The sequence below is a fragment of the Aythya ferina genome (assembly GCF_964211825.1).
Source record: "Aythya ferina genome assembly, chromosome: 1".
Lineage (NCBI taxonomy): Eukaryota > Metazoa > Chordata > Aves > Anseriformes > Anatidae > Aythya > Aythya ferina.
This window is the reverse complement of record NC_140296.1, coordinates 82380816-82402354: the sequence shown is the minus strand read 5'-3', so window position 1 is coordinate 82402354 and position 21539 is coordinate 82380816. Positions and strand designations below refer to the sequence as shown.

Below are 21539 nucleotides of genomic sequence, written 5' to 3'. Positions count from 1 at the left end.
ACAGCAGAGAATGCAGACAGTGTACCCAATCTATCATTAATCTTTACAATCATACACGAAAAGTTTATAAGAATGGTAAAGCCAGCACCACACCCCTCACTGAGGGGATAATCCAAATTTTGCGTGACACAATGTGACTGAAAAGACCATTTGCAAAATCCCTCTGTATGCTGCATCATAGATGTATGTATTATTTACGCATAAGATAATTATTTCAGTATTTAATCCTTTCTACTGTGAAATACAAGCAGCTATGTTTCAGCAAGCTTGAATAATCATCTAAAAAATAATTTGCTATACTCTGAGGGACTGCATAAAGGATCAGTGAAAAATGACATGGTTAATATCAGGACATTTTGTTTGTAAAGGGCAACCGGCACTCAATTACTGCTTTAAAATATACAATTATTCTACATTCCAAACCAAACACAGTCTAGTCTTGTGATTTCAGGCTTTTTTTTTTTTTTTTTTTTTATTTCCTATAAAGACAGATATGGAACTCTTAAATCTTTGGTACCAAGTTATTTAACAAGGACTACCTTAGCAATAGATATTGTTCTTTATCTTTCCTGTATTTTAAAATGTTAAATTGTTCATACATTGCATGTCAGGAGTTTCTTGAACTATTTTTTATAGTTTTTTGGTCTAGAAATCTGAATACACAAGTGATCAATATGCAAGTACTATTCGCTCCCTCCCCTTTTTGCCCCAAGAAGTTTACCAGTGCGCAGAGCAAGTCTACTGCTTCCAAGATAAGCTCCTGGTGGCCAATTCGCGTGACTCCAAGATCTTCCAGTTCTTGATGTGTAATACGTAGTAGTTGGTCGCCACTAATCTTCTCTCTCTCAAAGTTCTTAATATATTGCTGCAGGCAGTCATCAAGACCTGCAATAACAGAAAGGAAGAAGGAAAGAAAAGTTAGCAACATCTTATCCTGCCATAGAAAATCAAATCAAAATGGACTGGAGCCAAAAATCAAGCCAACAGAGGATATTTGTCCTATCTTCAAAATAAATATGTAAACATTACTAACACGAGTAATATAATTTGATGCTGCCCATAAATCATAACATTTGGAGAGCTATGGCAGCTGTGGCTTCTCTACCTCTGAACAACACCAATCACTCCTGAAGCCCAAACAGAGCCCTGAATTCTTACAGTATACTGCATTATGAATGCATATCTGACAGTCTCTAATAACAGGTGTATTAGCAATGGCTCTATCAGGAAGGGGAGAGGAGAAGTGGGAACACAGGACAGGAAGACTTTTCAGAGTGCTGCAGAAGCTATTGCATTAGTTATTAGAGTACTATAAGAGTCCAGAAACGAGGGAAAACATTTATGCCAGAGAAAAAATTCTAAGAGGAAATAGAAGTGTGAATACATTTAATGCAATGCATCGAGGAGTAACAAGCTGTCAGTGCCTCTTAACCTCTCTCCCAGCCTACCTCTGCCATTGCAGACTGCATGATGAAGAGGCAGTACTGGAGGTGCCCTCTCCTAGGAACCTGCCCTTTCCTGAGACTCTTGACTAGCAGCTCCTGAAGGGACACGCAGAAGAGTGGTGCAATGTCAGAGTGTGTTTTCTACTCTGAGATTGTTTGTACCCTGCTGATCTCCTGTTCTACAGGGCCAGGTCCTGCTCTGGGGCCACACCAAGTGTAGCTGTTCAGTTTGTGTGCCAGTCTAATGATGTGTAGCTGACTACATGACTTTGCCTGGAGCAAAGAGCATTGCAGAGCAAGAGCACACACCTCTTCCCCACCAGTCCTTGCCTCAGAGGACCAAACCAGCTCAGTGAAGCTCTGCAGCACATCGATCCCTGTGCCAAGGGGATAAGAAAGACTCCTAGTTTTGCATGGGTCTACCTAAACTTTGCACCACACTGAATACCCTCTGACGGAAGAATGCAATTGATGCTGAGTATCAGGATTTGAAGAAAACCCTGAATGTATTAATTTAGCTGTGTCTTCAAAGATTGCACCTTTCTGATGTCAGTCTTCAAACAACCACAACCAGCACATATCTCCTTTCCTAATGATGGAAAGGTGTCTGCTTATTAGGTTGTAAGGCAGTGAAAACACTTTTACTTGCTAATCAAAATGCCTGAAAAATCTCAAGATATGTGGAAGAGGAAAGATCTATCTGGCTGCTGAGCAGGAGTCTCACAAGAGCCTCAGTGTATAGCATAAAGCTTCTCTGAAGCTGTTTTTGTAGCATTTTCTTTTCTCTTTCACCCCTTTTAGGGTGCAGCCACACCTCCAGAGAGTCTCCACAAAGGTGGTGTTGGTGCTGCAGGCAAGCAGAGTTGCTCCAGCCCTGAGCACACCAGCAGAATCTTCACATAGCTTAAACTTCTAGAATTCACACACCAAAACTAAACCACAAGCAAACATACTGTAAACAAAATCCACCGGTCCAAGAGACCAGAAATTCTCATGAGCCAGTTCCCAGTTCCAGCAGCCTCCAACCACTTTCTTCCAGAGCTTTCCACCTCATTTCTTGCTTCTCCAACAAAGTCACTTAAAGGTCTAGGTTAAACAGACATTGAGAGCCATGCCTTCCATTCACTTGCCTTTCTAAACAAATAGATGCTCAAATAACTTGTATACTCTATTATAATAGCAGAGAGTAACAAGAGGCTGAAAGAGTTGGGGTTCAGCATAGAGAGGAAAAGGCTCTGACGATACCTTAGAGTGGCCTTCCTAAACGGGGCCTACAGGAAAGCTGGGGAGGGACTCTTGGTCAGGGGGTGAACTGATAGGACAAGGGGGAATGGCTTTAAACTGAAAGAGAGTAGATTTAGGTTAGATATAAGGAGGAAATTCTTTACTCAGAGGGTGGTGAGACACTGGAACAGGTTGCCTCTATAAGCTGTGCATGCCACATCCCTTGAAATGCTCAAGGCCAGGTTGGATGGGGCTTTGAGCAACCTGGTCTAGTGGTAGGTGTGCCAGCCTACGGCAGAGGGGTTGGAATTAGATGGTCTGTAAGGTCCCTTCCAACCCGCGCCATTTTGTGATTCTATGATCAGGTTACACCTTACCATGCAGCTCTCAAATGTGCTTGACCAGCTTGAGAGAAGCTAAAAATTGTTCCGTAAGTCACCAATAATGAGAAATGCAAGTAGTTTAATTCTTATTAAGAGCAATGACATACAAAAGCTTTTATTCTCCTTAGTTTCATTCCCCTACAGACTTGGCTATGAATTACCAGAACAACCAACTCTGATCCATAAAAGGACTTTGCCGCCAAACATATGCACAGAACAGAAGACAGGAACACTAATGCTTTGTGGAGTGCCTTTCCCCACTTTGCACTTAACTAATGAATACTCAGGCTTTGGCCCTTAGAACTGCTTTTAAGTGAAACTACTGTTTCACTGTAAAACACCACAATACACACATACACCGTGTGGTGTACAATGAAGACCTTAATGTCTAAGACACCACTGCTTCTGAACATGTCAAAGAGTATGAGTCCAAAAGCATTTCAGTGGGTGCCCTCAACTCATCCATATGCTGACATTTATTTTACGCACTAGGTAATGTGCACTACTATTAGCAAACAGGTAAGTGGCAATACAGATCAGTTATTCTTTTCTGCCTGACACCTGGAAGAAAGGCTATTTACCAACTCCCAGTTCTATAAGAACTCACTTAGACATTTAACTTTCAAAAGAAAATAATTTTCTTTCAAGCCTTTTTAAATCCATTTGACTTGTTCTCCCTTACACGCATACACAGGATACCACCATCATGAAGAATATGATAAGAGGCTTCTTGATTTATCCATATTTGTACCTATTTTCTTCAAAAGCACTCTTAAGTGCAAGTTTTCCATTTGGGAAATTAATTGCATGACCTATGTTACAAGCACCGTCTCTTGTACAATGACATTTATTTTTTGAAAGAAATTGAATATTCTTGACAATGAACAAAATGGTTAATCTAAAATATATTAAAAATAGACTGTAGATGTGCTTTTGCTAAATGACTAAAAAAAGACAGCAGTAAGTACTTCTGATATGCCTCAACATAAGTCCCACACTGCTTACATAGACTTCTGAATGAGAATAATGCAATTAGAGTATTCAACGTCATCAGGTTTCAAAAAAAAAAATAATGAATTCCCAATAAGGGACTAGCAGCACAAATCCAGAATAAGACATGACAGATGCACTTAATAAACACTTACGGAAAATTAATTCTAAATAAAGCCTATATTCTTCCTCTGCCTGCTATCTGTGTATTTTTGTCATTCAGATGTAATATAGACAGATGCATATAGTTCATATAAGGTAAGAAAAAATTAAAGAAAACAAAAATATTACTGACAATTGCTTGACTCACCAATTTCATAAAAAACAGATCCAGGAAAGAACAAAATAATTTAACTGTAGATTGCATGACATTTTCAGAATAGTTTGCCACAATTACTTCCCCTCACTCCCTAAATAGAATATTCTTATAAAAAGTCGTTTTATTTCTTAATTAAAGACCACTAATTCTTTCTGTAAACAAAACTGCACACTGATAGGAGATACTAACAATACAAAAGGGCAGTCAGTGCTGCTCACCCACATCTTTCATCCTCCCAGAGCCACGGCAGACAGCCTTGTTTTCCAGCAGCAAGTGAACTGTAGGGAACTGGCATTCCTGGCTTATGATGCCATTTGACTTGGGGCAGGACAAGACATACCAAAAAACATCAAGCACCTGGGCTCCATCAAGACACCCTGGAAGCCAGCATGGAAAGCACAGATTTCTCTTTTGCAATACTGTCTTAACCGCATCCACCCAACTTCAGTGTAATAGAAATTATTCTGTCATGCTCTGCTCCTCTTCTATGCCCAGATGCTCTCATATTCAAGGATATCATACAACTCACACACCACAGGAATCCCAGCAAATAACTCAGTTTGATGGACTATTCCCTGTTCCTAGCCATGGGTGCAACTGAGGTTGCCAAATACTTAATAGTCCTGGATATTTCAAGAACAACAGTTTTTCTACAAAAATCAGGTTCATTATTTTATTATGGATGTATAAGGTCCCATAGGATATTGGAGAGGTTTTGTGACATCAATGAACAAGTAACAGCCTCATATACAACAGCCCCCCTCCTCGTCAAATTAACCCTAAGATACTGAGTATTGAATTATTGAGTTTTTTTTTTTTTTGAAAGAGTCCTCAAGTCTCATGCTCCAGCAATATGACAGACTTCCCAGGAGGCCAGCTCTTCAAGAACCACTCCTCCATGTGGGGTGCTTCCCACCTGAACTTTCCAGCCAGGGAGCTTGGCAATGCTGCCTAGATCCCACTACTGCACTCTCATTACCCAGACAGTTTGACGGGGGTCTAGGAGAGCAATTAAGGTGGGAAACTAATACATTGCACTTTTTGTCAGCCAGCATCCCACTGAGGTATTCTGTGTGCAGATATACTGTTCTCTGCATTAACAGAGAAGAAGCAACTCTCTTCATTAAGTTTAAAGAAAGCTCTATCTTGTGTAACTAAACAAATAACAAGCAACAACAAAGGTAAAAATAAAATAAAAAAGCCACTCCAGAGGAAACTGCTAAGAAGTCTGTGCTTTTAATATCAAAAGAAAAAACTTCCCTAGAAAAGTTTCTCTTTCAAGTAGAACACAACATAGATGTTTTCTTCCCTACTCTGTCATTGAGTTCTGCCTTCTGTGAGCCAAGCCAGAGTTCACCAATTCATTAACAGTTTTTAATGGGTCATTGATGTGAAATTGTGCAGATTTTTATGCAGTGAATTCCCATTTTTACAATGGCACAATAGAAACTGATAAGAAAATGTTTATTTATTTATTTAACTCTTTTTTATTATAACTCATGTGATTTTCTGGAATAAGATTGTATGATGCAGTGCTACCCTCAGGGGAAATCTTCCATACTTGCAGTCTTCTAACTAATAACACAATCGCACACTTCACGATCCCTCTGAGGTATTATTTTCCATGTGTGTAATAGGTTACCTTTTGAAACAAGCAAGCCAACAAACAACCCTGTAATTCAGCACCAGAATAGGTTATGCACATCTGTCGTAAGTCAGTTAAATGACCCTCTCCATTAAATACATCCTCCAATTCTGATCCCACTATCTACTCTGCAAGAAGTCTTTCCTCCCTCCTCTCTGTGACTTTCTGTAAAAACTGAGCTATTTGCTGAGCCTGTAACAGAAGCTAGGGTAAGGACTCTGACAGTCTAAAATGTGGATTAGATGTACACAAGCACAGTGGCAGTGCATCTTAGTTACAGCAAAAGCGCAAATTTGTTTCTTCTGAAAATCCAACCAATTTAAATTACCCATATTGTGTGTAAGTGGCTCTTTAAGAGATCAGTGCACTCTTAAAAAAAAGTATTTCAAATTATGATAAAAAATAATCATCATTTTCTACGACTAGATTCCTACTCTAACCAGCTACTCAGATATACATGAGAAAATACAGCTGTAAAAATAGTGGCAACTAGGTAGAATATTTTTCCCCAAATTGACGGCAAAGGAATTTTTTCTTAGGATTGGAAAAATACAATGAAATGACAGAGTATGTGTACTTATTAGTCTTCTTTCCAGTTTGGGGTTAAGGGAAATATTATGAACATTACAGGTGTAGCCATCATGCCTGAAACTTTGACAGAGAAGTGTATTTTTATGCTCCCTTGGTAAATCAGAATGAGGATGTAAACTGACAACTTCCCTTGGTATGTCCTTGTTCTGTAATCCCAGCAATAATGTGCAGACAATACAGATTTTGCATGGGAGGGGAAAACACTTGGCTTTCTTAAAGTGATGGGTTTGCTTTTAATTTGAAGCAAACAAATTCATCTTTCAATCTGGTAACAGGAAGACTGTGCCCTACCTGAACTCCATTAGTTTCACACCTTAACAAATGTAAATTCAGGCAATGGACTGTAGCACAGAATTTAACAAGTCATTAGGAGAAAAAAGTTTAAAATGGAGTTTAAGGTAAACTGAGCATTTAGATAGTTTAGATACAATGCCTTTTCAGATTGTAAACTACATTTACAGTTTTACCTTTTTACTCAAACCAGTGTGATGGAAGGAACTGCCAAAACATTCTCTTAACATACTCTTAAGGACTGACTCCATGTGGGTTCACTCATGTCACACACCATTTTAACTTAAATGTCCAATTGAGTTCCTGATAAGTTAAAACTGTGCTATCATTCACAGGTTTGCAACTAGGCTTTATCAATCTAAGGCTGGTGAGCTACTGATGTATTTGCTTTCTTTATACAAAAAGAGGCTTTCCTCATGCCAAGGAGCAAGACAATAAAACAAAGTTTCTTCCTGTCTTCCAGGTCAAGAACAGATCTGCTCCTGGGTACGGCCAGCAGCCCAGAGCAGGCAGTTATCCTTTCTCCAGCAGCTCTTATCTGGGATACACACTCAGGTGTCCTCCACAGGGGAACCACAGCATAAGGCAGGTGATGAAAAAGGGCAGGTTTCACCACAGTTTGTAGATGGAAGATGTCTATTCCCCACCTCAGGGATGTTTCCTGCATTGGGGTCTGCAGCACCTCCCAGGTCTCATGTGTGACAAGCAGATGTCACAGCTGTCAGTGTCAAATGACAAAGCAGAGACCAGAATCCATTTAAGTGCTATAGATGGCAAATTGGAGGATTGTATAGTAGCAAAAAAGTAATGTCCCGTCCCAGAGAAGCACTGCAAGTAGAATGGCAAAAGAAACAAGAGAAGCAGCTTTCATTCTGGATTGAGGAAAAAGTACCTTATTTTTAAAACTGAAAAAAAAAAAAATAATAATAATAATTGCAGGCACTGGATTTATTAATGAAAAAATGCCAAGTTGCTGAATTACAAGAATATTTACAAAACAGCCAATTACTTTGTGTACTGGTTATCTGCAATTTCAGGCAAAAACCCTCTAACTGTGAGATGTATTTGTCCATTACTACAAAGAATTATTCACTCCCTCTCCCTACATTAGTCAAAGGAAACTCAAAAAGCATTTTAAACAAACATTAAAAGTGACTGAAGGAGTGATTATTGGGATCTTTTCCAACATAACATACTTATTCATGGAATACAGTATAATATGTTCGTCATGTGCAGCTTAGGGTCGGGTTGATTTTTTATTTATTTATTTTTGTAAACTAGGAGCTAACTGTTGATAGTCAAAACAGTAGCTAAAAGATGCTACTAACTGAAATATACACCATTTATTTTAAGTAATGAAAGGAAAACAGTAAGAAAAAAACACTATATCCACTAGACATATACCACTCTCGCCAGAAAAGCACGTTAAATTTGTTAATTATTTACATTTAAATAATAAGCAATGAAGAACTTTTAGTTCAGATGTGAACTTTTAGGCAGAATATGTGGACATGAAAACAAGCAATGCAACCATAATGTAGCCTCTCCTGAGGGTATTATAAACGCTAAGATCCTGGCTAGCAGAGAAGAGGTGCTGCATACAGCACTGAGGTAAACACAGAAGGCATTGCACTGGGCTCCTGAAGAGATGCACAAAAAATCAAGTGGAAATCAAATTATTTTTTAGATCTTGCACTGTACTCTGCATTTAAGGTTATTGTCAGGAGAAGGGTGATAAGGTGCCAGTAAACAAGGAGAAAGTTATGCCAGGCGAGAACTGGGGAGCCAAAGAGAGCATTCATGAAGGTGCTGGGTTGAAACCCAATTTGGGGTGAGAGAATTACTGTCCCAAGCCAGTACTAATTCTGTAATTAAAAAAAACAAATCCAGTTCTAGTAATCTAACTCTTGAATGTCTGCAGTTTCTGTGCCTACAGATACAGTCTCATTTCACAATCGTGAGCTCTTATGAGACCTGGATAAATATTCATTATATGAGAGTGTTGGTAATAAATGGCAATTTTGTTCATCAAAAAACTGCAGAAACATCAAAACTGAACATATCGTACCTGGCTCATCAATAGCTCTGCTTTAAAAAAACATGTGTGCTGAACAACTTTTAAAGGGTTTTATTGGAGGAAAAAAAAAAAAGTAAATTAAAACAAGGAGGAGGAGAAGCAGAAACTATATATATAGACTGACTACAAGCATGATTTAAAGCTATACAAGACCGAACTGGGTGCAGTGTTGAACTGGGTTTGTCTGGGATGGCATTAACCTTCCCTAGAGCAGCCCACACAGCACTGTGCTCTGCATCTGTGGCTAGCACAGTGCTGGCATCACACCCATGTCCTGACTACTGCCACCCATGTCCAGCTATAGCCGATCAGCACACATACGGCATCCAGGCCCCCTCCAGGTCACAGCCAAAGGGTAGCAAGCTGTGAATGGGCAAGGGGAAGGAGAAGGAGAAGGGGGGGCTCTTGTTAGGGAAGCACTGGTCTTTCCAAGCAATCACTGTGCGTGTCGAGGCCCTGCTTCCCAAGACATGGCTGAACATCACTTGCTAATGGGAAGTAGAGAATGTTTGTTTTCTCTCTCTTTGCTCTGCACTGCCTTTGCTTGTTTTTCTTTCTTTTCTCTTTACTTACACTGTCCATATCTCAACCTGTGAGCTTTTTTTTCACCCCCATCATATTTTCTCCCCCTCCTCTTCCTTTGAGGAGGGGGAGTGAGAGAGCAGTTGTGGTGAAGTTCAGCTGCCCTTCAGTGTGCAATGACCACAAGTGTCTAATAGGCCAAGTTTTCAATAAAACTGGTCCTTGCTGTTAGACTACTTACAATCAGGGCTTATTATGGAAAGTAAGGCTTGTTAATTATGAGAACAATATCCAGCATTGTGTTTATCTGTTGATAAATGTAATCATTCATATTTCTCTGGGTGCTTTTTGTTTTCATTCTGCCCATCTGTATACCAAAGCCAAATCTTTACACGAGCACATATGAATTTTGCTAAATATCTGAAATCTTAAAACGTGGATAATACTGCAACATCCAACATTGGGCTATATTTTTATGAAATTCAAGGATTAGTATCCCTGATTATCAATATTGTTCTCCATGTAAGAGGTTATAATTATTGTTATATTTAGGACTCTTATTATTGGATTACAACGATTACATTGTTCAACTCCAGCTGTGGCCTTTGCACACCAGAAATGCTGAAGTGTGCTGAAAAGTTAGTGTGGCTCATAATGGTAGCGGAAATCTCTTTGCGAGTGGAAGGGAGGGGAGCTTGCCAAACAACCCACAGTATCATTAAAAATCAGGAATCCCTCAAATAAAGCTAATCAAAGGAAAGCATGCATTACTCCTGATAAACACTACTACATCCAACTGCAGGGGCATAGGGCAGGCATAATGAGGATGGTAGAAAGTGTGCATTCATCCTCATAATTGAATGTATAAAATGACAGATTTTAAATTCAGACTTAGAAGTTCAGTGCAATTTCGGAGGCATCTAGGGATAAGCTAGAAACATCTGAACTGTAAGGAATCTTTCTTTTTCTTTATGAAGGAATCCCACTTGTATTCAGAACAAAGAGGAGCTAGGCTGACTGAGGACAGGGAGGTTGTTTGAATACTGTACTGTACCAGAACCAGAAGTTCTCCAACAAGTTATCCAAGCATCATCAATATTATGAAATTAGAAACAGTAAATGAAATACTTCCATAAAATTTCTCAGAGGAAATCCCATCATCTCAAGGAGACATTGTCCTGACACAAGGCCCTTGATAAACTGTTTTTTTCCCTCCATGAAATTCAAGCTGTTTAACTAATGAACTCAGATCCCTGAACAGCTAGCTTTATTTCTACTGTTTCACTTGGCAGTTTTCACTCTCACACAATCTCTCTACTCCCCTTTCATCATGCGTACTCCAGTTTGCACATAACCTCAAAAAGGGAAGTCTTTTTGGGCCCAATCAATCTTTAACTTCTTCCTCAAAGTACCACTTTTCTCTTCTAAATATCACATGCAAACTAAAATGTATTGCAACTGTTCTGGCATTTTTTTCAGTCAGCATTATAAAATTATGGTCCTAAATACCATTCACTAAAATCTATTTTATCTATTTGTGTTTCATAAGAATTTTTATTTTTACCCTCAAATGTTCCAATTTTTACCCCCATGATTCCCTGTACATCTGCCTGTATCCCTAGCCCTGCAGGGATTCGACATTTTCTAAGAACTTGCTACCATACATCAAACTCTAAAGAGTAACCTCCTTTCTAATTGGTTTCCCCTAAAATACAAAGCAATTTTTGAAAGAGCACAACAAAGTTTCTCAGTATGTGTTCTGACTTTACACTTCCTAGAGGTTTCTGTTTATACTGGTGCAAAGCAATTTTGCAAGATTAAAGTTTACAAAAAGAGCAACTGTCCATCCAATGACAGCATGTGCCTTTATTACTTCTCCAGTACATCTCTCAAGGATGCAATAAGAGTAATGATATTAAAATACACTGAAGGCAGTACCACCTGGTTCAAGCCCAGCACCAGCATGTTGGTGCCAGAGTGGCCGAGGGCGAGGGCGCAGTCTGCCCAAGGCAAACCTACACTCCAACTGGTCTAGCCCCAGGGCTGCAGCTGCGACCACACTTATGCTAATTCACAGCCCCTGCCCAATGAAGAATTCTGCACCATGCAGGGGTGATAAATTAACAAATTCCCAAATATGACTGCAAGTATTGAAATGCAACCACTGCATCCCCCAAGGATGGAAGGCTTTGTCTAAATAGGTGTGGTACTGGCTTCTCCAGCAGCTCGAAGGGATTGTGGGGCTCAAATACCCCCTCAGGACTTGAGATATGAAAGTCCAATTTTCCGTAGCTTTTTCACCATCTCTCATGATTATTTGCAGCTGTGCTTTACATGATCACATACAACTATAGGAAGTGCAAATCCGTCAAGTGTCCAAGCCTACAGCAGGCACGCAGGAGTGAAAATCTCTCCAAACTCCGAATGAACTCTTGCAACGCCCATGCAATTCCCAGGCTTGAAGCTTTCTTGAGCAGAAGTTCACACAATTCAGCACAGTGTGAGATTTGGGACGGTTTTAGGGTTGTGGGCAGAATAGCTGTACATCCCCCTCCACATGACAAAGAAACATCTGTAACTTAAAATCACTGGTCGAATACTTTGATATGCGTAGGAGTGCCTTAAGGAAGAAAAGGGAAAGCTGTACTTCTAATATTCATCACTTCCTTACAGCAATACTTTAGATGTCTCAGCAAGCATCCTACATCTCCACAAAATATAAATGAATCATATATTAAAGGGCAAAAAAAAAAAAAAAAAAGTATAACATGTAAGACAGTCAAAAGATGTTTATTTAAGCCAAGCACACCCCTGACATTAACCGAGTAAGTAAATAAGTACTGGTTGTTCTTTCAAATGCCTTTGCATGTTTGCATCTTTACAGGGTGCTCTAGAGCAGCCACATTAAACACACTGTTGTTGTCACAAGAAGGGACCTCCTCTTCTCCCTCCCTCACATGGGCTAATATATGCTATTACGCAAAATAGTCAAATAAGCTCTGCAACAGCCTTTATTATAGTTCTTCACCATGAAAGCCACCTTTGCTGCCAAGAATTTGTTAAGCTACAATGCATCTTTTTGGAGCGAGCTGGAACATCATGTCCCTGAAGAAATAGTACAACAGTTGTCAGAGCTATACTTTACCTCAATACTGTAGACTGCTTCCCACCATTGCAGAAATCAGTTACTAGTTTAGATAAGCCTTCAAGATTTATTTGGTGATGCCGTCAGACAGTCTACGGATTTCATAAAGCACAGCAATTTGGCTAAAAGCAAAGCAATTCATTTTGCAACGCAAGCAATGCCTCAACTTTGTCCTGCTGACACTCAACCTCTCTCCAGAGCAGTGGTAGATAAGATACTAGGCTTGACTGGGAATGCTTGCAGGATGGCTTCCATCCATGCTCCAAGGGAACCTCTCCTAAATTTGATCTGCCTTCCAACAGAAGCAAGACCATCCAGTGTACATAGGCTCTGTCTGCTTTACCTCAGAAGGGATTTCAGGATTAAGACAGAACCGTAGTGACATTACCTGTAACTGGACAGAACGTGTACAAATAACTTCACAAACAGCCTTACAACTTTATTACATGCTGATACGCACAAATCCCATCTATGCTAAGAAGTCAAAAAATATTCACTTTTGAGCTTCTTGGCTAAGACAACCTGCTACAAATTATATCCAAAGCAGAAACCTCTATATAAAAATACATGCAAGGACAGCTTTGAGTGCCTGCTCTTCCCAACTCTCTTTCTCTCATTAAAAGAGAATAACATATACCATAATGTAAAATTTATAATAGGAACTGTAAACCTGCAAACTGGGAGTGCAACCCATATAACTCGATCATGGGAAAATATATTTGTTAGTTTTCTATTTTATTTGGCAATACACTTAAAATAATGTCATCAGCTTTGCATAAATTGTAAATACATAAAAACTCAACCAAAATCTGTTATAGTGACATTGTAAGCTACACTTTTTCTAGTTTCTCATTTTGCATAATCACACATTAATTGCTCATACGATTTATCCATGAGAAAAAAGCAGTAAGCAGGAATTAGATCCTTCAGACTGAATTTATCTACAGTGACATTTTGGTCTCTTTCAAGTCTCATCAATGTTATATCCCCAGGAAAGAGAAATGAATGTACACGTGGAAAGTAATGTGTGCATGCGTCACACAAAATTAATAACAGTTTGTTTTTAACTATTAACCACATAGCACTAAATCAATGGCATGAGACCTCTGTCCCCAAAGATTTATGGAAAGACAAGATGAGGTATTTCATTAAATGGTAATGTTACATGGTATATACATTTGTGCAAAATACTGCAGTTTAGTGTTGCTAAATATACATACACATTTACTTAGCCAGTGTAGAGGCCTAATGCTGGGAAAACCTCAGGAAAAATATTGAGACTCCCACACTTTGATACTGTTGCAGGGAACATTCAGAACCTTTGATGGGAAGGTGGAGGATGAACGCCACTCTCAACCTCCCAAGCAATTAATGTAGAAAGAGGCCAGAAGCATCACAGAAAATGAGTCATCAATGAAGGTTCCTAGACCCCTACTTGTATGGAGCCATACAGAAGGCAATGCAAGACAAAGTGATGCTCTTGCACATTTTGCTTAGATGTACTTGCAAACAGCCTGGCACCAAGCCACATGGGATGTATGGCAAACTAAACCCAAGAACATGTTTAGAGAGACTGCAGTTCCACATGCTCTCATATATTGTTGCCATAGCTTATTAAATAAGGAGTTTTGTCATGAATGCATTCGGACCTTGGTTTTCTTTGAGTGATCTTCATCCTTTCTTCTACAACATCCCCAGCCAGCAGAACTAAATACTCATATCAGTCAATATGGGATAAAGTTTCTCAGTTGTGGATATCCCTGCCTATTTCCCCAAAACATCACCAAGAGGTAAATGGTGTTTAAATGCTTCCTGTGTTAGCAATATGTAGCCAGTGGTAGTACACTTGTTCTCTTGTTCTTGTTGAGTATCTCCTGCCCATTCAAGCATTGTTCACTTTATGTTGAAAAGTACTAGAAAGGGTACTCAGTATAAAATACCAAGTATTGTGCTAATAAATGATCAAGACTTAATCTAAAGCTGGAAAAAAAAGTACCAAAAAAAAATAAATCAGAATTTTCACCCTGCAGAGTTTAAAAGAACTTGTTATACGCCCCGGGGTTTTGTTTGTTTGTTTGTTTTACTGCATGAGATCCCTTATTCCATATTTACTCTTAAAAGCATACCTGAAATATAGGTTAGATGACGTTTCAAGTAGTCATAAAAGCTGAATAAATTAATAGCCTTTTGATCATAAAAATTCTGTCTAACTTCGCATGCCTTCTTCCTTGTCACTAAAGAGTAAAGGAAACAATTGTCCCTGTTACCTGCCCCAGAATTCTCCCGTCTCATTAAAAATAAAATTTCTGAGCCTCAGTGAGACTTAAAGGGAGGCATTTTTGAGAGACAGAGGACACATTTATTTCCAAGTACCTGTTCTAAGGTATCAAGTGTACCATTTGACCATTGTTTCCAAATGCCAAGTAGTCTGTTGGACATGTATCTATCAGCTATATTCTGATCTTGCACTGGCACCCTCATGCTTAAATATTATTTCAGCCTCCTATAATTCCTTAACACTCTTCAGTTCTTTTAGGATCTTTTTGCTAACTTGAACTATTTCATAAATAACAGGCCTTTTAATAATAAAGCATACACAAAGTTAAGCACTGGTAGGCAGGGATTGAAAAAATCTCATATCTATAAAGGTACAGTGCCATCCTGCTTCTCATGACAGGTTCTGCACTGCTAAAGAGCTGGTTCTCTGCATAATGGCCAGTTTCATGACTGTAATACAGAGAAAAGTGGAAAATGGAAGAGGCTTCTGAAGCTTTAATATCTTCACATTAAAATTCAGGCAAACCGCTGTTATATTTTTGAAAAGAAAAATAACAGCATGACAACTTAGGACACACCAGTTTCTCAGGCAGCACTTTAAAGTTGAGAGTCATGGGCAGAAGGCAGCTCCCTTCACTGGAGCGGTTCTGCACAACACACTGCTCCAGCACCTCAGCTGGCGGCCAGATGATTCAACTCCTCCCTGAAGACCATGGCCTTCTGCCCAGCTGCCCAGGCTCCTTCACCTGAAGGTACAGCATCCCCACCTGCAGCCCACTCCCCAAGGAGCAGAAGTACTGTGAGCTTTGCACAGCAGCAAGAATTTAGCTGGCAACTCCTGTGAACCAGTGATGCAACCCTTAACAAATGAAAACCTCTCACATGGCTCAAAATACCCTGCCACAATACTCTGTCGGGAAGGCCACATGGCCAACCTGCGATTACAGAATGACAAAAAAATCTTAACCACGGGCAAGATTTGGTGAGAACACTAGCCACCATCTTCAGCAGATGGGAAGGGAAATCTTGTTAGAATTCTCAATAGGACAATCTGTCTTACCACCAACCTAGAGGCTGCATAAAGACCAGGTATTTTTTGCCTGTATCAAAACAGCTCTCTTTTCTTCTTTTTCTAGTGCCACCACCAGCAAAAATTTTCGTCAGCACATCTGTTACATTACCAGCTCAACCTTCTACCTTTCTTCCTTATCTCCTTATTCTCTTTGCAGCTACACAGTAAATGGGAAAAACAATATTATTCTAGGAGCCATTTTTCACCCTCCTCCTTCCCCTTGCATGAGCCGAGGTCAGAGTCTCCTGCAGCACACCACTTTCATAAATGGCAGGAGCCACAAAGCGGACTGACAAGACCCTTGAGGATTTAGCTGCTGCAAGAGAGCTGCTGTTAACATCAGTGAAGCCACCTGGAGAGTGTGTTACTACTTCCACCTTACTGCTGCTACCTGGAAAATCCGTGACTAGCAGCAGATGTTTCAAAGTCATCCTCCAAGAATCAGGCTGGCAATATTGTGGTGCCCCAGAAACCCACATTTCTTTTACATATATATACATATATACAAATTCAACCTTTGAGCAGCCTGCAGGGATCCTCCCTCTGCATCAGGAGGAGAGCTGCTTCTCCACCATTGGCAAAGAAATTTTATTATGAGCTGTTCACATCATAAAGCCAGTCCTTGGCAGTCGAGCCACGCTTTGACTTCCAAGCGTTCAACAGGAGATCCTGTTAATGAAACTCTTTTAAACAACATTATTCAGGTAGAGAGCGATTCCTTAACATGTGTCCCACAAAGTCTGAGCACCACATTAGTGTTGGGCCCATCTTCTCTGACACAACTTGACACTTCAGCCATATGTTAAGCTCTGAAGCATCTGTTCCATAATAAACTGTTACATGCTTGCCAAGAACCTAAGCACTGCCTTTTGGATGCGTATTGCTAAGTTGCAAGCCATAATTTAATACTCATCTGACATTGATGGTGACCCAATGTTTAATGGAGCTTAATGCTCTTCTGATGCCACTGATTAAATTATTGCTCAGTAGTCCAGTTTCATAATCTACAATTTGCAAGGAAGCAAGACAGATACACAGACACTGTCTCCTCTCACATCAGTGAAGCAGCTCACTGTCAGGGAAAGGTCCCCTAATTGAAATTATAGGTAAGTACACTACAGTGTATCATTCATCAATACAGAATTTTGTTTAGATGCTTGAACCCAATTATATAATTATGAAAAAGCAAAACAGGAGTTATTCCCAAGTGCAAGGGGAAAATATGGGTAAAAGCCTTGACCCAGCATGTGCAATGACTTCATAGCATCCTGAGCACTGTCCAGGAAATTCAGTGCTCTGGCCAACAGGAGTTTCTATTCATTTTCCCCCCACTAGGTTGTTTAACAGTTTGGTCCCTGCTTAGACACAGCTGTGCAAACAATCTCTCAGTGTTTGGCCTGATGCTATTGAAATCCATCCCAAAACGTCTCTCCCTTCCTTTTTACACATAGGATGAAGAAAGCTAATTTGGACACAGAGGATTATAGGCTTTCACTAGTCAAACTTAAATCTGTAGATACTAACATTTTTGAAAGTATTGTACAAAGTAAACTAGCAGGTTTAAATTTATACTTAAGACAGCTGGTAACAGCAGTGCTTTCTAAACCATCTCAAGAAGGCCTACACCCATCTTGGGGGGGGGGGGGATAGGGAGGAAAGCACCGAGTGTCCAAAACTTTAAAAACAAATAAAAGCAATCAAAGAAAGAAAACCAATGAAAAAGTAACTATTTAAAAACATTTTTTGATTAGAACAAATAGAACAAATTTCTGAATGCATAGACATTAAAAAAAAAAAAAAAGAAATTGCTTTTCTTAGCTTCTGAGAGAGTCAACCTTTCATCCCAGATAAAACATGAACGGTGTCAGTATAAAAGTAGTTTTGCAGACTATTCATTATTATACTATTTTCACAGCTATTGGCAACCCAAAAACATACCACAATCAATAGAATAACTGAGGACTAACTACACTTCAATTGAATGCTAGATACTATCAAGAACGCAATTTTTACACTGCAAAAATAGAAAAGTCAAATTCAGAAAATCCCCAGAGTAAGATTTCCAAGGTATACATATCTGAGCTATATTGTAGTTCACAAATATGGGCCTCATTTCTGAGACTATGCATGATTCTTCAAGCATGTGAATACTACAGATATTAGAGCAGCTCACTCTCGTGCTTCATGTATGTGTGAGTTTGCACATGTGCTAGGCAATGAAGCTCTAATTCTACTGGAAAGCTGCAGAAAAGCTGCAGAAAGTTGATGTTACTTATGTCTATTCTCCTGTTAGTAGGCAGAGACTAAATAGTTTAATTGATATTTTGGAAACCTCAAACCTAAGCATGCACTATACAGTGTCTCTCAGAAGTTAAAGTAATTACATTAGAATAATGTGAAAATGTCAAAAACTGTCACCATTTGGAGATTTAAAAAAAATCTTTTCCTTTATACACATTGTATTACCTAACACAATATATATGAACATGTTCCAAAAGTAATTCTAACAGCTTGTATAAACCATAAGACCTAAACATTTTTATTGAATTATTGATTTTAATTGATGTCTTTCATTACTTTGGTATTTATCCAGAAATTCTTTAATGTTGGTAGAATAACTCAGTTCCCATTATTTCTGAATTTTGTCTAATGATTTTCCTACATTATACGTTAGAAAACAAACAAACAAACAACAACAAAAAAAAACGAACAGTATCAGCTAGTGTTTTGAACATGCAACAACTGGCACTTAAATTTCAAGGAGTTAATCTCTACACAGAACTTCAAGATCTAACATGCTACCCACAGGAAGAAGCTTTCCAGCCCAAATCCTTTTCAACAGGCAAAGAGGGTCCCAGATATCTACCCATGAGATGCTTGTAGTATCTGAAAGGTTTCTGAGACCTTCAGATACTTTGCCAAGAAAAAATATATTTTTTAGGATTCTAATATTTTTTCTAAGAAAAATAAAAAAGTTTAGAAATCTTTTTAGGAGGCACATACTATCCTTCTTCTCTTTTTCAATAAACTTTTTTGTCAGGCCCCCTCCACTCTATTTAGTTCTAGCTGACCTTTTTTATTTGTATCTTACTCTTCAATTTTTCCTTCCCCACTGCCTAGCACCAAGGTTGCACTTCAGCCAGGCCTGCAGAAGCTGTTTTCTTCTTCACTGTACAAAAGAAGCTAAGCTCCAGCATAGAGCAGAAGATTTTCTTCTGCAAACAAAACTCTCATCATTCAGCATCCTCTAACTGCTAACAGAAAAATTTACTCCATCAGCATGCAGGAAAAACAAAATAAGGTATTGTTTTTCCTAGTCAGGTTTCCACAGTTACTTCTCAAAGAAAACTTCACCCTCCAGCAGTTGTAGGAAGCAAAAGTCTATTTTCCTGCATCTCTGTTTCTCCCAGGACCTTTAAAAGCAACACTCATCCCCTGGGGTCCACTGCCTTTCTCCACAGGTGGCTGAGGCAAGGAGAAAGAAGTGTGTCTCATCTTGGTCCCGACTTCATCAGTGCAAGGGGGAACAACAGCCCTCATTGAAGCACAAAAGTCACCTCTCTCTCATCCTTAATTCCCCTGTGCTAATCTACTGCTGTTACCAGACAACACCTTCCCCACCCGTCTTGCAGACTGGGTGCTTGGGGCCCTTCATCACGCTGCTTCCAGCCGGGGAAGACTTTAGTGGGGCTGTCCCCAGTGTCTATCCAGCACCTGAGCTTCTCTATGCTTCCACCAGGCTGGGGGAGAAGCTGCAAGCATCCATGTCTCCCTTCTTCTGGATTTCACTCAGTATTTCATCCGAGGCATCTCCACAGGTACAGAGCTGTCAGTGTGCTCATTATTGACAATGCTAGCAGAAATCCCCAGAGCTTGAGATTGCTATGAAGACTTCTCCCACCACAGACGGAAGAAGGTCTTTGTAATTTAGCAGGTCTTTGCAATAGCACATGGAAGGCTACAGGTTGATTAGCAAAGTTTCACTAATGTTTTCCAGTCGGAGTTCCCCAGAATATGCCATTAAATATGAGTGTTTTCTTTGAATCCTTTACACATTTTGTATTTTTAGAATATAGTGACGCAAAAATTATTTTGATTAGATGCCCATTTTGTCCAAGGGATTAGATCTCTACCTAAGAAAAAAGGTCCTACAATTACAAACCCCGATAATATTAGCTATTTTATTGTTATTTGTTTTTGTGTGTGTGTGTATCTGGCTGAAAATACAAGCAAAGGCTGTGTTTCAGTATTTTGAGGAGGTCTAAGGCTGATAAATCTTCCTTAAATTTATAATTGAAAGATCTTGTTCAAGTCAGTCAACAGTTTACTCCAAACAGCTTTTTAAGTCTCCAACTACTACCAGGGAAGAAAAAGCAATTCAACAAATGTGCAGCTCTTATAGAGCCAATGTTGTATCATACTTACATGTATAGTATTCAATGAAATAGACGACCTTTAGAAAATGAGAAATCATTAATTTCAGTCATGAGTAAAATTATTCACCTTTGCACTAAACACTAAAAATGCCTAAACATTTAGAGGTGGTAAGTGGATCTTCCAGACTTTTGCTTGACATTTAGGATTATTTTATTGCTACTTTGAGATTTTTAGGGTTTAAAAATATTATTTCATGGAGAAGAAAATGTAGCTTGCTTGGGCCAGTAATCCAAACACTTGAAATTGCAGCAATCCAAGTAAAACAGTTAAATGGCAGGGTTTCCCCCCCGCTTAATTACAATTCTTTTAAACAAGCTTTGCACTAGTGACTACTGCTAATAAGAAAAGACATGGTGATTAAACGTTTCATGTCCTTTAATAGCTAATCTTAAGTGCTAATGAGTATTCAAAACATGACAAAAACATCAATTGTTAAAAAGTTTCTTGCTACACTGTAAAGCAACTAATGCACTTGACTTTTTTTTTTGTTTTGTTTTGCTGGAGTCAGAAGCAGAGCCTTACAGGGCTGGTAGCTGAAGCTCAGGCCACACGGCATTACTCATTACATGACAGCTGCGTAGGACTTCACAGGCACTTCCTTCAGCCTGCCTGCCCACAGAGGAGGCTTTCTGACCTCCCTCTGCTCCACACAGCCCATACTTCAGTCCACAGGCAGCTGCCAATTTAAGAAATGTAATTAAAATGACAATATTAGCCCCCTCTTGCCTTCTACAGATAACCCAACCCGAGAGAGATTTCTTTGTTAGCATGAGTTTACCACACAATACCACATGCTTTTTCTAGATTCAGGCCTCTCTCACAAGCCAGGTAATGTCACTTGTGGTGAGCACATGAATAATCCATTAATGCCGCAGGAAGGCACAGGGCTAATGTAAGAGATGCCTCAGACCGCAGAGCCGCCAGCATTAACCTGCTGCACATCTGCTAACTGCCCACACAAGCCAATGCACAACCACGCTGCCATGGGCCACAACAAAAGTCAGGAAAGACCTTCTACTGAGAGCATGGCAAAATGCCATAAGCATTTTTCATGATATGTTACCATTACAAAAAAAATATATATATATATATATTTATATATATACAATGCACCATTTATA

At 39.3% G+C, this 21539-nt stretch overlaps 1 protein-coding gene across 7 annotated transcripts in view; it reads right to left on the bottom strand.

The window, feature by feature from the left end:
* The window catches only part of CNKSR2 (connector enhancer of kinase suppressor of Ras 2), a 220445-nt gene that overhangs the window by 182305 nt on the left and 16601 nt on the right, over positions 1 to 21539 (bottom strand). For all 7 annotated transcript variants that reach the window (XM_084507141.1, XM_084507139.1, XM_084507136.1 and 4 more), the window contains exon 2: positions 722 to 885. In XM_084507141.1, coding sequence (XP_084363267.1) covers positions 722 to 885 — 164 coding nt within the window. The remainder of the gene's footprint in view (positions 1 to 721; positions 886 to 21539) is intronic.